Here is a 15486-nt window from a genome sequence, read left to right as displayed (position 1 = left end):
CGAACTCGGTCTTGGTCGGCGCATTACTTGATCGGATGAGTGGGATGACCATCTCATCGGGTAGCTTGACAGCCGAGTTGTACAGATCCAGACGGATCCCAGCTGGGATCATATAGTCGGTGCCGAGAATCAAATCGACTCCGGCATGATGAGGCATTATCCATACTTCAAACTCGTATGCCACTTCCCAGCCGAGTGTCACCTTCACAACTGCTCTTGACGTTGTCACCATTCTGTCTTTACTTATTCCTTGTATGTCGATTCGCTTTTCTCGGCTGGCCACTCTCTTGAGACGCAGTTTCCTCGCGAAGTATTCACTAATCGCCGAGACATTTGCTCCGGTATCCAATAATATCTTGGTCCTTCGGTCGTTTACTGCACCCAATACGAGAGCTCTCATTCTAACTCGGCGATCAAACGTCTGTGCTGACCACCATCCCAGCCGTTCTCCCGGAAGCAGCTTCATGATTCTGGTACGATGCACAGCCTGGTCTGACTGCCGAGTTACACTTGCAATCGCTCGGTGGTCATCATCTAACTCACCGAGCTCACGTTCAATTCCGTCGATTTCACACATCCAATTGCCATCCTCGCTTCTTCCCTCGGGCCGTCCTGCTTCGCCTACGAAGGCAAACAAGAAGTTCGCCTCAACTGCAGGTTCAGCTGACTGTGGCATCCCGGCATATGCCAACCCAGTCAGTGTTGGCGGGCCGCCGAGTTTAAATCACTCGGCGCGTAAAGGTTTGCAGGTCTTCTGGCACTTGCGACTTGTCAACAGAGCTTTTTACGAACGCAGCCAGCTTCTCATATTGACGAAACCGCTCACACTGGCCGCCTTCATGGACTTGTCTGCAGAATTTGCAGCGTCGTCGACAGTAGTGAGCTGAGTGCCCCATTCTTCCACAAGCTGCACAAGGTCCACGCTGAGAGTTGTCGCGTGATCCATCTCCACGGTTCGACTGTTCTCGTTGGTTGTACGGTCGCGGAGGTCGGTTCGCTGAGTTTCCCCAACTTCGATTTGAGCCACTCTGGTCTCCCGCCGAGTTCTCTCGGCGGTCCGGTGTATTTCCTTTATCATTGGAAACGCCGGCGTCTATGTAGTCGTCGTCTTCCTCCGGACTGGTCCTCACCATCCCAGTCGTCTTCGGAGTTGTACGGGCTCGGCGGGTTCTGATCGATGAGTTCCTCCCCGTCGGAGTCAGCGTCAACGACGGTGACTCGGCGGTCGCGGTTTTCTTCCTTACGACTGCGCTTCTCATCTCGACGTCCATCTCGGCGTTCGTCTCGGCGGCTCTGATCCTTCCGCTTGTCATCTCGGCCTCGTGCGATCACAAGTCGGTCGCGTTGCTTCTTGCGCTTCTCGCCGAGGATCCGACGATTGATTATCTGTTCAACCTTACTGATGTCTTCCAACTGCAAGGGGTACATCAAATCCATCACATCGTCATCACCACAATGCAGCAAGAAGTGTTCGACATGGTCAGCCGCGTCGGCGCCACCCTTCTCGTACTGGATCTTGGCTGTCCGAGCATACCCGTTGAGTCGGATCAGGAAGTCGCAGATCGGTTCGTTGACTTTACGTCTCGCCGAGTAGTAACGAGTGCGGGCGGATTGGTCGAACTGTGAGCAATAATAATCCAGGAACGCCTCGCTGAGTAGTTTCCAACGTCGCTGAGTCTTCTTCGGCAGCTGCCTGTACCAACTTTTCGCCGCGCGTCCCAAGCATAGCGAGAAAGGTTCGCACCAGGCACTTTGGGGCATCCTGGTGCTCTTCATCTCGTAGATGAAACGCTTGAGCCACTGGAGCGACGCGTCAGAGCGGTAGAGCTTTCCTTCGAACTCGGCGATTTTGTCGAGCGAGGCGTGGGTTCGGACTTCTAGGTACTGCGTCGAGTCCTCTTCAGCCGCGTCAAAGCTCAAGTTTCGAATGTAGTCCTTCACGTTTTCTTCACGGTTACCTCTCACGTCGAAGGCGTCGTCGTCTTCTTCATGCTCCTCGTAAGCCTCGGCCTCGTCTGCAGCGTCATACAATTCACGGTAACGACCAACATTCCGCTGCCCACGACTCGGCGCTCGCTGAGTCGGGTTTAGCTTCATTGGCGTCAGCATGTGGGAGTCTTCGAAGTACGGAGTCCCTTGCGTAGCGCGGAACACTTCACGTCTCTTCGTCTCCGGGGTCTTCGGCAAAGGAATTTTGTTTGGGTCTTCTCCGAGTGGTTTGAACTCGGCTACTCGGCTATACACCTTCTTCGTTCCACCAGGGGCCTTCTCCAATCCAAACGCCACTCTCAACTTCTTCTTCCATTGCCAGAGCTCAGCTCCGCCACGGGTCAGACTCCAGTCGGCCAGGATGAGGCTGTTTGGTCGACTGTTGCACCGATAGCCCATCGCCTTCAACAGCAACACAGTTTCTTCCACCAACTGATTGATGTTGGCTGCACGCACCAATTGAGTTAACTCGGGACCTAGCATCGGCCACTTCGCCTGCGCCATCGCCACAGGCGCGAACATCATCATCCATTCCGATCTCGTTCTCATCTCCTCGCCGAGTCGAGCCAACACTTTATTGGCGCTCGGCGTATCGGCGCTCCTCGTCGCTTTCGGAATAAGGGGCGGACGGTCCCCTTGAACAACGCCATGTTCTTCTTCATCTTCTTCATCGTCCGCACCTTCGTCGAGCTCGGCGGATAAGTTGCGCTCGACAAGCCGTGGGGCTCCCATGCGTCCCACCTGCAGCGTCAACTCTTCCACCTCGCCAAGTAGCTCGGCGGTAGTCTTCGTTTCTCCGAGCTCAGCGGTCTCGGCCTTCTCTTCATACTCTCTTTCACTTGCATCTCCGTTCTCGCTCTCCTGGTCTTGGCCATCCTCGTCGAACTGGACGGTTTGTCCCACCTCCATCGTCATGGCGATGAGTCGTTGATCCGCCGGGTCCGACCCCGCGAGAGGCGATCCTCCAGCCGTCGCTGGGCTTCCATCGCTCGGAGTTGCTGATCCCTTGACCATCTTCACTCTTCTCTTTCTCTTCTCTTCCTCTTAACTTGGTTAGCTGGCACCTATAAAAACAAGCACACACTCCTGTTCCCGGGTCGCGGCACCAGTTGTGGTGTAGTAGAACACACAAATACCGTCAGATGTGGATTCCTTACACAAACCACAACGAATCGCCGAGTTAGGTCGGCGGTTGTATGGCCTGCGCAGAGGGTGGTCCCCTCGCGGTCCGGCCCTTCCGGGACAGACGAGTGGCTCGTTTCCACTCGGTTCCGACTAACCAAGTCAGATAACTTCCGAGGCTCCGCCGAGTTTGGTTCGGCTGAGCTCGTTCACAGCCCTGTGCCCTCCACCAAAGGATGGACGACGGCGCGCGAGCGCTTTTACAGGTCACCGAGCGCAGAGGCTGCTCAGCTAGAAGTGTTACGGCACCCGGGCTATCCGACGTACCGGCCCGCTGAGTATGCGGGACTTTCTTTCGCGCGTAGCGAGACTTTGTCCTACCCGGACCGACCTAATCTCTTGGCGCTACCAGTCAATACCCTACAAGCTATGCCTCTCGAGTATTGACGGCAGGCATAATCCAGCCCTATGCAGGGACTTACCGGAAAAGTGTACACGTGTCTTGGACTAGGAAAATTCTGCTCTGTTATCTTCTGGGAGCCCTTTCGGCTACCCCTATTTAATCCTATGCTTCTCATACAAATATCTAGTGAAATGTAGTCGTTTCGCCGACCCTTCAGCTGAGTTCCGGCGACCGTTGAGCTCAGCGGCTATCCGGGTAGCATATCCGGACAGATCGCCGAGTACTTACCGTGATCCTTTGTTCATAAGCTCTGGGTTATCAGACCGAGCCGATTCTTGACCTAAAGTAGGTTGGCGTATGGTCGAATCTGGAAATTCCTACACCACAACTTGGTCAAACTTCACGGGCACATTCTGGGACGGTAGCGTGAATTGTGCGTTTAAGCTGCATGTCCAGTACTTCAATAAAGCTTCCTTTGCACACACATCGTTGCGATTTCCTTTGTCGCTTGCTTTAATGCTGAAGAGATCCGCTTGTATTTCGTTGTTCCAGCTCTTCATCAACCACTGCTTATCTTCTTGCCAAGCTTCTAGTTGCTTCTTTATTGAATAAAAATGAACCATACGAAAAACGGAAATGCTACATAATACAAAGACAGCAGTGAATAGTTAGACATAATGTCAGATAAATAAAATTGTGGGCTTACGTTTATTGGTGCTTTTTCACATAACACCTTTAAGCAAAAAGCGCGTACCTGGAGATTTTTTTTCAGGTCTCCACCATAGCTCAGCACGATGTCGACAGGCTCGGTGGCGCTCGCTGTGCGTAGACTCGTCCCGGTAAGCTCATGTCGACGCTGCTGCCTTGCACTCCTTTCGGATTTCTCTCGCTGGGTGCGGATCACCCGATCCATAGTTTTCACAAGTGCCCCTGGCACCACGAAGTTGTAGTCTAAAAGTGTTGCAGTTGTCTTTTCGTGTGTAGCTGTGGGTTCTCGCCCTTCCAAAACCTTATCGGTCATGTTCACGGGGTATGCATCCATTGCCATTGCGAGCTGAATCCCAGTCGTTGCTCTCCCGTAAGGGGAAAGGAGGCAGTAAATTCGATACATGCTCGACACTTTAATAATGCCGATTCGCTGTACGTTTCGCTGCGTCTCTGACGCGGAATGCGGTCAATGGAAACCAGTTCTGCCACAAATGACCCTTCACCACTCTTGTTCGATTGGCAATTGCATCTGTAAAAGCATTAGTAGTTGAATTAAAAAAAAGGTGAAAACTTGCATATACCAGGTCTAGTGTCGGGAAGTACATTTGCAGCTTCTTGATCACTATCTCTAGGCCGCTTGCACTGGGATAGCCGATTCGAATTGCGGTCCAAGCCTAATCAAAAGGTATTTCGTTTGTTAAATAAAATGATTAGAGCTACTGTATAAAGACTCAATTTAACGTACATTCGGCTTCCAGATCGTCAGCAACGTCGTCGTCCTTATTCTCGCTGTTTCCATCTTCTTCCCGTTCGTAGTCGGAGTCGGAATTACTTTCGTGTACATGCAGTACAATCCCGCTAGCGTTCGATTTGACAGCGCGGACTCCGCGGGGGCCAGGGGCACGGGCTACTTCACGTGACTCGTCTTCCTCGGAGGCGAGGCAGACTGCGAGTCCCGTGACACTATCTGCATTGTCAAGGTCAGCGTTGTTTGCATCGTCCGCCATTTCATATTTTACCACTGCAAGCTCTCTCAGCCGGTCGATTGGTTTGTTATACAGTACTTCTGACCGTTATTTAAGGCTGTTAGATTGAGGCGTTGATTTATGTGGTCTACACGACACGATCGGGCGTTATTTAAAAGGTGCAGCACCGACAAAGGATAGGAGTTCTGCAACGGAACCATGGCACATTGGTAAGAAGAAGGACATTGTGCACACATAAGTTGAACCAAATTCTTCGCATTTAAACCTGGTAGAAAGAACCCACCAGACATTGATTTGGATGGTTAAGACTATGATGAGTCAGTTGGGCCTACCGAAGTCGTTCTGGACGCAACCGGAGAACTCAGTCTACGTCAAGAATAGCGTATTCTCCAAAGGAGCAGGACGCACTCCATACGAGATGATGTTCGGTTGTACGACCAGACGTCCATCACATCCGATCATTTGGAAAGTCAAAGAGAAGGAAATTGGCGATAAACTGCCGAGCTGGTTTCTTACTTGGTTACCGTGAGAACAGGGTGGGGCTGCCAAGTCTACCTTCCCTCGGAGCACAAGAAGGGATTCGTATCGGACATGAAGACCAATGAGAAGATCAAGTACAAAGGCCGCTTTGAAAGCGGATACACAGTAAAGTCGAGCGCTGGCTCCATACATCCAGGGGTTTGTTGAAGAGGGCGAGCTAGCAGAGATGACGACTTCTCAGGCGATGAGGCCGAGTCGTCGCAAGCAAACGAAAGTACACTGAGGCCGAGATGTCACAAGCAATTAGTGATGTTGAGATGCTAAGTGCGGTACCCGAAGCCAACAGCCAGAACTAGGACAAAGAGAGCCTGCGGAACGGCATACAGCACAGCAGTGAAAATCAAAGAGCCAATCACAAGATCGACTTTCAGAGTATTGAGGCAGCAAGTGAGCCAAGTGATGACTTTGACAGCAGCAGTAGAGTAGAAGGATATACGGCAGAACAGCTCGCTGCCCGACTCTGTTGACGCGTTTGCTAAACGCAGGAGGACGATGCCACAGCAAGCAATTACCTGAACGAGAACGAATCGGTGATTGTACACGACAACGAATCGACTGCAGACAGGGAACGATCCGCTGCTGTCAGCAGACACACAGAAGCCGGTGAAGTTGCTGATAGTGCAGCAGTTTCTAGCGGTGTCACGATGAACTACATGTAAATCAAAATCAAAGTGACGATGAACATGAGAGTTACGACGCAACGGACCGGACACAGATCTAGATGAAGCTTACGCAGAGTTCGTTGAAGATGTTACTGATTTGACAGCGAGGAAGGCTACGATGGTGGGTCGAACTACGACTTAAACTCGATCCAAGTGATGACCGCGAGTTGGTCGAGTACGAAGGAGACCACAACAATGCTAGTACCTGTGGAGCAGGGAGAACTCGCGATCATTACAGAACAGATAATCGGTCACGTACGACACCGGGAATCGGATGTGCGACATACGTGAGAGCGTAAGCGTAACAAGGTGGGTATTAAACGAATCAAGACGTCAACGCTGCATCGACCTAGACTTCGTGAAGCTCACGACAGACATCCACCCGAACGATTCGAAGACTACCAAGTTAGCCCGGCCTTCAAGGCACCACACGCGGTATTTGCGGCATTCGAGAAAGTGATGTGAAGATCCCACGAACGCGGCGAGAGTCTTTGAGGTTTAATAGCGCACCTTTATGGATCGCATCCATGTATAAACAGGTTGCGGCTCTGCGTGGAAAGAGCGTGCTCAAAATGATACCTATGAGCAAATTACCAAAGGGCAGAAGTTACAGGACACCATGTGGGTTTACGATATGAAGACGGGTCACCGGGGCTACGTGCTGGAGCTCCGATCGCATATCGTGGGTAGGAGCGACAAGCAACGTCCAGGTTTGGACTTCCTGGAGACGTTCTCTTCTGTGACACGCATGACCACGTTCCGACTGTTTGTTGTAGTGTGCGTACTGTTGGAACTGACGGTCTACCAAGGTGACATACCTCATACGTGGACGCTTTCCTAGCGATCAAACATTATCTGAAGTACTTAACCGGCTACTCGTGAGAGAAAGAGAGCATGGTCTTACGCCCAATAAGGCTCTTTATGGGTTGAAACAATCTGGAAGGGAGTGGAACACGGAAGGCAGCGCATGGTTGCTCCGCTACAAATTTTGGCAGTGCAGCACCGCGCCGTGCTTGAACTTTACAGTCAAGATGGCGTGTTCCCCATCGTCTTACTATATGTTAACGCCATTATGTGTGCCACTAAGAGCACCCGGGGCTCATGGAGAAGATGTTTAATCAGTTGAATGATGACTATGGGTAAAGAAAGGATCAGGTTCTGTTAAAAGGTAGCTTATCTCATGAATCAAGCAAGCGGTCAGTGCCGCAAACATAATAGCCACGGCGTCATGGGTGGACGACGTCGTTGTGAATATCGAATCAAATGTCGATGCATCGACATTGACTACAGTGTATCATTAAGCTGGTCAGCTAGCAGCCGTTGCGTGCTTCTACTTGTGTACTCGAGTACAACAAAGCGATGCAAGGTGTTGATCGGATCGACCAGATAAGAGCTCGGTTTTCATTGCGCATGGTCATTCTTTTCCAAATTTGGCTCAAGAAACTAGCGCATGCATATATCGATCTTGCTCGATGTAGCGATTTTATTACTCGCAAAATGGTGGGAGGGTGCAAAAGCAAGCATGATCCCCACATAGAGTTTGTGGTCGAGCTAATTGGTGAGCTGTTATCCGGTGCATGGAAAAAGTATTTTGAAAACAGGCCCAGTGACGCCGACCCAGACCTTAGTATTCTTCGAACGCCAATGTATACTAATCGAGAAGAAAGTGAAAGGCGTGTCCAGGGCTCGGAAAATTATCATGAAAGCCGATACATTCTCACGTGCAATTCCCAGACTCAAAACCTAAGCGAGGTCGTGTCGTTTGTCGATTCGAGGGGAGGTATCCAACTGTATTGTCAAACTGGTGTACTCATTTGGTCTCGTTCCGCAATTCAAATATCCTATGCAGTCATCCAAGAACATTGTTTGTTAGAAAGATTGAACATGCCGGGAGAAGTTCCACCCCTACTGCTTTGCGGAGAAGCTGTTTAGCAACAAAGGTAACATTCGGCGTTCATTCGAGTTGTAGAAGTGCTGAAACGAGCCCGACGAGGAGCCTTTCTGTCTTACATCGCCTCAGACAGTGTCGGAGTGCTCCAAAGTCTACGCTTGAGCCACTGAAATATTAGAACAGTAGAAGGATTCTTGTATAAATTCATATATTTTGCAATTGAAGAGCATAGTTTATAATTTTGGGAGATCTATTCATTAGCACATGTAAACTAACTCTGTACTACTTTTCCACCTGACGTTTTAATCTGCAGCTCGTTTGAAGTTCAATATCAAGCTAAAATAGCGGGAACAAGATTCGCGATGCAGAGGGCACACTTTCCTTTCTAGTAATATTCTTGTTGCTACGGATGACACGTACAAAACCGGCCCGGTTACACCGTTGGCGGCTTCCTCAAATACAATGTTGTTACGATAATAACCGGCAGCGAGATAAGGCACATTGCGGCTCCTGCCTGACGGAATTGATGTCGCCGAGAAATATTGAGATTGAGAGGGGCTCTGGATATCTTGCTGAGTGTTGAAATATTGCACTATATTGTACTGTGAGCGATCGCAAAAGGCTCAGGTTTTACTTCAACGCCGACACAAGCTTGGGCCTTTGACTTTTAGACGTATTGGACTAAAGTATCACCAATACCACAGCCAATATCATCAAATATATCACCAATAAAGATTTGCATCTTGATTGACAGTGATGAAGCACCGGTCGGAGCTACTTCACCAGCGTCAAACTTACCTTTTCCTCGGCAGTTGGTATACAGCTACTGGTCGATATTCTGAAATGAGGTGGAGCGGGATCAGCCAAATTTGCAAGATTGCTGGATCAAACTTACGAAAAGCGCCTAAACACCACCTAACGGAGGGGGCCCCGCCGATCCGTGATCCGCTGAACATTCATCACCTTGTATACCCGTCGGTAGGCGGGATCTTGCTCTCTCGGTAACTTCCAAAGCGTTTATGTGGTGAAGCTTGAGCATCTTGGCGAGGCGTGGGGATGGGGCGGAGCAGTAGTGGTAAGTAAGATCTTCACGCTATGTCAAATACTATTTCTGGGTCTCAAGCAAGTGTTCGAGCTTGGTGGACCCAGGGCCTAGATCGGAGGGTTGTCTTGCGGGTGTGTTCCCTTGCCTTTAAGTTTCCTTTTCGTCGTACTTGCCGCTTCCGATAGCGGGATTTTGAAAATTGAGAGTTTCTTAGGTATACCCGGGCAAGTAGTAAATTCGGTTAACTTTACGGATCTGCACGTGTAAAGAAAAGCTCATTAGGTGGTAGGATCTGGCCAGTATATTGTCGAGGTATCCCTACCAACACTATATTATCTGTTCTCTACTGTCACTGATCTCGTACGGCCAATGTCGTTCCGATTCTTGAGGGCAGGAATGCGCTTGTATAACATAATACAAACTTGTCTCTGATTCATAGTTAATCATACAACCTACCTGGATCTCTACCTTCTATGTCTTTTATTTAATAAACCACTTACTAGGCTCGACGGATTGTTCTTTATCTCCTCGGTCCATCACCCCAGATCAGATCCCAAGAAAATATGGCGTATGGGCACAGTATCGCGTAACCAAGTAACTTTAGTCCACCATCTTACCGAGATGTACAAACTCCGTGTATCCGACCCCCCCAGTCATTCAGCACCACGTTACGAGTGTCTACTGTCTACGTCACTCCACAAACGCTCGAAATTCATTGAATCCACCACCCTTCTACTACAAATCCCAGTCACTCTGTATGAGATCATTGATCTGTCGATCCGGACTCGGGAGAGTGGGATCTGGGACATCTAGTGGTGAATATTGCCTTTCCATTCGTCATCCATACCAGATCCACCTTCAGATGGTGTCGATAGCCTTTCTTCTTTAGGACCCCCACTCGATCCACCCGTGCATGGTCCATCCCATATTCCCTAGGTGTACTCGGCCGAGGGTGGATCCGAGTCTCCACTTGGTAGATCTCTGTTTTACTGCCACCAGCCTTGTTCCTCCTGGGACCTTTCATACTCCCAGCCACTGTTATCCTCCAGATCCATAATCTATAGTCTTCTATTGCAGGTCCATCCAGTCAACACCTAAGGTATGGATCCAGGTACTCCACCCCAGGATCGCTAATCGCCGGTATCATTTCACGTTATCTGCGTCATCCAGCGTTTCACCGTGATAGTCTCGACCTCTGATCCACTTCGTACACCACCCTGTTCGCCGGGTACCGTCACTACCTCGAGATAATGACTGTTCATCTGTTTCCATCTCATATTTCTTAGAAAGCACTTTACCACAGCCGCCTCCGGCACGTGGTTGTCGCCGCCCAACCGTGTTCACGACGTGGCCCCTGCATTTAGTATAGCTTGTGCCTTGTCGATCTTGATAGAGCAGATGCGTATGAGTCATCTCGACTTGGCCGTACTAAAAATCTTGATTTATCGAAATAACATCCGGTCTGTACTTCATCGGATCACTTCATATTTACTGCGTGCATTTTGTGCTTCCGCATATACATTACAGGTAATCCAATCCATCCGCTTACAGCTTCCCTGCAATGCCTTCTCCAGTACATCAGAATGTATTTGCTCTCGAGGGTGCGTAACGCTAGGTCGCCAATTTACGCAATCTTGCAATAACTCACGTAGGAGCGTTTCGCTACCCATATCCCAATCGTTTTCACCACACCGATCTGAATTCAGCTTCCGGTACGGTGATGGTCCCAGCCGATCTGCAAAATCTTTGTTCTGTGGTCATTTCGTTGAGCGTAATTACTGAGTTGTTCTTGATACATTATCGTCGAGCGTAATCACTGGTGATGCCGACGGCGGATCCACACTATGCCCACTCTGTCGCAAAAACAAAAGGTGTAATCACTGATCCCACCTCGCGCACCGACGCATTGGCACCTGGCGCCGAGTTATCCAGACCCCACACATCCGCCCGAACGTCGGCTACAGTCGGCTGGATATAGATGTCGCGATCTGGGACAGAGCTCTGCCACAGCGGTGCGTGGCTATTCGCCCCTTGTATGAGCTCTGCATTAACGAACGGAGGCAGTTGAGGGACGGGCTCATCAGTATCCGACAGCGGATACGCATGACCTCACTCATCCGCCCGTGATTCGGCTACGGGTGACTGGATTTGAATGTGTCGATCTGGATCAGAGATCAACCGCAGCGGAACTTGGCTATTCGCCCCTTGTATGAGCTCAGCATTACCGAACGGAGGCGGTTTAGGCACCGGCTCATCGGGATCCGACGGTGGATACTTATGCCCACACATATCCGCCTGCGTGTCGACTACAGTCGGCTGGATTTGAATATGTCGAGCTGGATCAGAGATCAACCGCAGCGGAGCGTCGTCTTTTGCCTCATGTATGAGCTCTGCATTCACGCCACGAGGCGGTGTAGGCACGGGCCCATCAGTATCCGACAGCGGTTCATCATGACCACACATATCCACCTGAGGGTCGACTACAGTCGGCTGGATTTAACTGTGTCGATCTGGATCAGATCTCAACCGCAGCGGAGCTTGGCCATTCGTTACCTGTATGAGCTCTGTATTGACGTGTCGAGGCAGTTTAGGCACGGGTTCATCGGGCTCCGAAGGGGGTTACTCATGCCCACACATATCCGCCGAGTGTCGACTTCAGTCGGCTGGATTTAAATGTGTCGATCTGGATCAGAGATCAACCGCAGCGGAGCGTCGTCTTTCGCCCCCTGTATGAGCTCTGCATTCACGCCCCGAGACGGTTTAGGCACGGGCCCGTCGGGATCCGATGCCGGATACGCGTGCCCACACACATCGGCCAGGGTGTCGGCTACAGTCGGCTGGATTTGAAATGTGTCGATCTGGATCAGAGCTCAACCGCAGCGGAGCTTCGTCTTTCACCTCCTGGATGAGCTCTGCATTGACGTCCCGAGGCGGTTTAGGCACGGGCGCATCGGGCTCCGACGTTGTATACTTATCTTCACACTCCTTCGCCCAAGAATCAGCTACGGGCGAATAAGTTTGAATTTTTCGATCTGGAGCAGAGCCTAACCAGAGCAGGAACGTGGCCATTCGCCCCTTGTATGAGCTCGGTACTACGCCACGAGGCGGTTGAGGGACGGGCTCATCGGGATCCGACGGTGGATCATCATGACCACACTCATCCGCCCGGGATTCGGCTACGGGTGACTGGATTTGCATGTGTCGATCTGGAGCAGAGCCTAACCAAAGCGGAACGTGGCTATTCGCCCCTTGTATGAGCTCTGCATTAACGAACGGAGGCAGTTGAGGGACGGGCTCATCAGTATCCGACAGCGGATACGCATGACCTCACTCATCCGCCCGTGATTCGGCTACGGGTGACTGGATTTGAATGTGTCGATCTAGATCAGAGATCAACCGCAGCGGAACTTGGCTATTCGCCCCTTGTATAAGATCAGCATTAACGAACTGAGGCGGTTTAGGCACCGGCTCATCGGGATCCGACGGTGGATACTCATGCCCACACATATCCGCCTGCGTGTCGACTACAGTCGGCTCGATTTGAATATGTCGATCTGGATCAGAGATCAACCGCAGCGGAGCGTCGTCTTTCGCCCCCTGTATGAGCTCTGCATTCACGCCACGAGGCGGTTTAGGCACGGGCCCGTCGGGATCCGACAGCGGTTCATCATGACCAAACATATCCACCTGAGTGTCGACTACAGGCGGCTGGATTTCAATGTGTCGATCTGGAGCAGAGCCTAACCAAAGCGGAACGTGGCTATTCGCCCCTTGTATGAGCTCTGTATTAACGAACTGAGGCGGTTTAGGCACCGGCTCATCGGGATCCGACGGTGGATACTCATACCCAGCACATATCCGCCCGAGTGTCGACTATAGACGGCTGGATTTGAATGTATCGATCTGGATCAGAGATCAACCACAGCGGAACAGGAGCGTTCGGCCTCTGTATGAGCTCTGCATTGACGCCCCGAGGCGGTTTCGTCACCGGCACGTCGGGATCAGACGGTGGATACTCATACCCACACCCATCCGCCCGAGTGTCGACTAAAGTCGGCTGGATTTGAATGTATCGATCTGGATCAGAGCTCAACCGCAGCGGAGCGTCGTCTTTCGATCCCGGTATGAGCTTTGTATTGACACGCCAAGGCGGTTTAGGCACGGACCCATCAGTATCCGACAGGGGATACGCAAGACCACACTCATCCGCCGCGATTCGGCTACGGGTGACTGGATTTGAATTTGTCGATCTGGAGCAGAGCCTAACCACAGCGGAACGTGGCCATGTGCCCCTTGTATGGCCTCGGTACTGACGCCACGAGGCAGTTGAGGGACGGGCTCATCAGGATCCGACGGTGGATACTCATGCCCACACATATCCGCTTGAGTGTCGACTACAGTCGGCTGGATTTGAATGTGTCGAACTGGATCAGAGATCAACCGCAGTGGAGCGTCGTCTTTCGCCCCCTGTATGAGCTCTGCATTCACGCCACGAGGCGGTTTAGGCACGGGCCCGTCGGGATCCGACAGCGGTACATCATGACCACACATATCCACCTGCGTGTCGACTACAGTCGGCTGGATTTGAATGTGTCGATCTGGATCAGAGATCAACCACAGCGGAACGGTAGCATTCGCCCTCTGTATGATCTCTGCATTGACGCCTTGAGGCGGTTTAGGCACCGGCTCATCGGGATCCGACGGTGGATACTCATGCCCACACATATCCGCTTGAGTGTCGACTACAGTCGGCTGCATTTGAATGGGTCGATCTGGATCAGAGATCAACCGCAGCGGTGCGTCGTCTTTCACCCCATGTATGAGCTCTGCATTGACGCCCCGAGGCGGTTGAGGGACGGGCTCATCAGGAATCGACGGCGGATCATCATGACCACACTCATCCGCCCGAGATTCGGCTACGGGTGACTGGATTTGAATGTGTTGATCAGGAGCAGAGCCTTACCACAGCGGAACGTGGCCATTCGCCCCTTGTATGAGCTCTGTATTGGCGCCTCGAGGCGGTTGAGGGACGGGCTCATCCGGTTCCGACGGCGGAACATCATGACCCCACTCATCCGCCCGCGATTCGGCTACGGGTGACTGGATTTCAATGTGTCGATCAGGAGCAGAGCCTAACCAAAGTGGAATGCGACTATTGGCCCCTTGTATGAGCTCTGCATAAACGAACTGAGGCCGTTTAGGCACCGGCTCATCAGGATCCGACGGTGGATACTCATACCCAGCACATATCCGCCCGAGTGTCGACTACAGTCGGCTGGATTTGAATGGGTCGATCTGGATCAGAGATCAACCGCAGCGGTGCGTCGTCTTTCACCCCATGTATGAGCTCTGCATTGACGCCCCGAGGCGGTTGAGGGACGGGCTCATCAGGAATCGACGGCGGATCATCATGACCACACTCATCCGCCCGAGACTCGGCTACGGGTGACTGGATTTGAATGTGTCGATCTGGAGCAGAGCCTAACAAAACGGAACGTGCCCATTCGCCCCTTGTATGAACCCTGCATTAACCAACTGAGGCGGTTCATTAACGAACTGAGGCGGTTTAGGGACCGGCTCATCGGGATCCGACGGTAGATACTCATGCCCACACATATCCGCCTGGGTGTCGACTACAGTCGCCTGGATTTGAATGGAACGATCTGGAACAGAGATCAACCGCAAGCGGGTGCGTCGTCTTTCACCCCATGTATGAGCTCTGCATTAACGCCCCGAGGCGGTTGAGGCACGGGCTCATCAGGATCCGACGGCGATCATCATGACCAAACTCGTACGCACGAGCTTCGGCTATGGGTGACTGGATTTGAATGTGTCGATCTGGAGCAGAGCCTAACCACAGCGGAACGTGACCATTCGGTCCTTGTATGAGCTCGGTATTGACGCCAGGAGGCGGTTGAGGGACGGGCTCATCAGGATCCGACGGCGGATCATCATGACCACACTCATCCGCCCGAGATTCGGCTACGGGTGACTGGATTTGGATGTGTCGATCTGGAGCAGAGCCTAGGAACAGCGGAACGTGGTTATTCCCTCCTTGTTTGAGCTCGGTATTGGCGCCTCGAGGCGGCTGAGGGACGGGCTCTTCCGGTTCCGACGGCGGATCATCATGACCACACTCA

General features: G+C 51.7%; 1 protein-coding gene across 1 annotated transcript; it reads right to left on the bottom strand.

Moving 5' to 3' along the window:
• Positions 1-3891: 3891 nt before the first annotated feature.
• Positions 3892-5229, bottom strand: PITG_08244 (uncharacterized protein; the record flags this gene model as incomplete). The annotated part of the gene is made up of 4 exons (XM_002903623.1): positions 3892-4113; positions 4269-4652; positions 4726-4751; positions 4968-5229. 4 exons carry the CDS (start codon positions 5227-5229, stop codon positions 3892-3894), a joined length of 894 nt encoding a protein of 297 aa, XP_002903669.1.
• Positions 5230-15486: the final 10257 nt, after the last annotated feature.

The sequence above is a fragment of the Phytophthora infestans genome, genomic scaffold (assembly GCF_000142945.1).
Source record: "Phytophthora infestans T30-4 supercont1.13 genomic scaffold, whole genome shotgun sequence".
Classification (NCBI taxonomy): Eukaryota; Oomycota; class Peronosporomycetes; order Peronosporales; family Peronosporaceae; genus Phytophthora; species Phytophthora infestans.
Note: the sequence above shows the minus strand (reverse complement) of the source record. Positions and strands in the feature narration are given on the sequence as shown.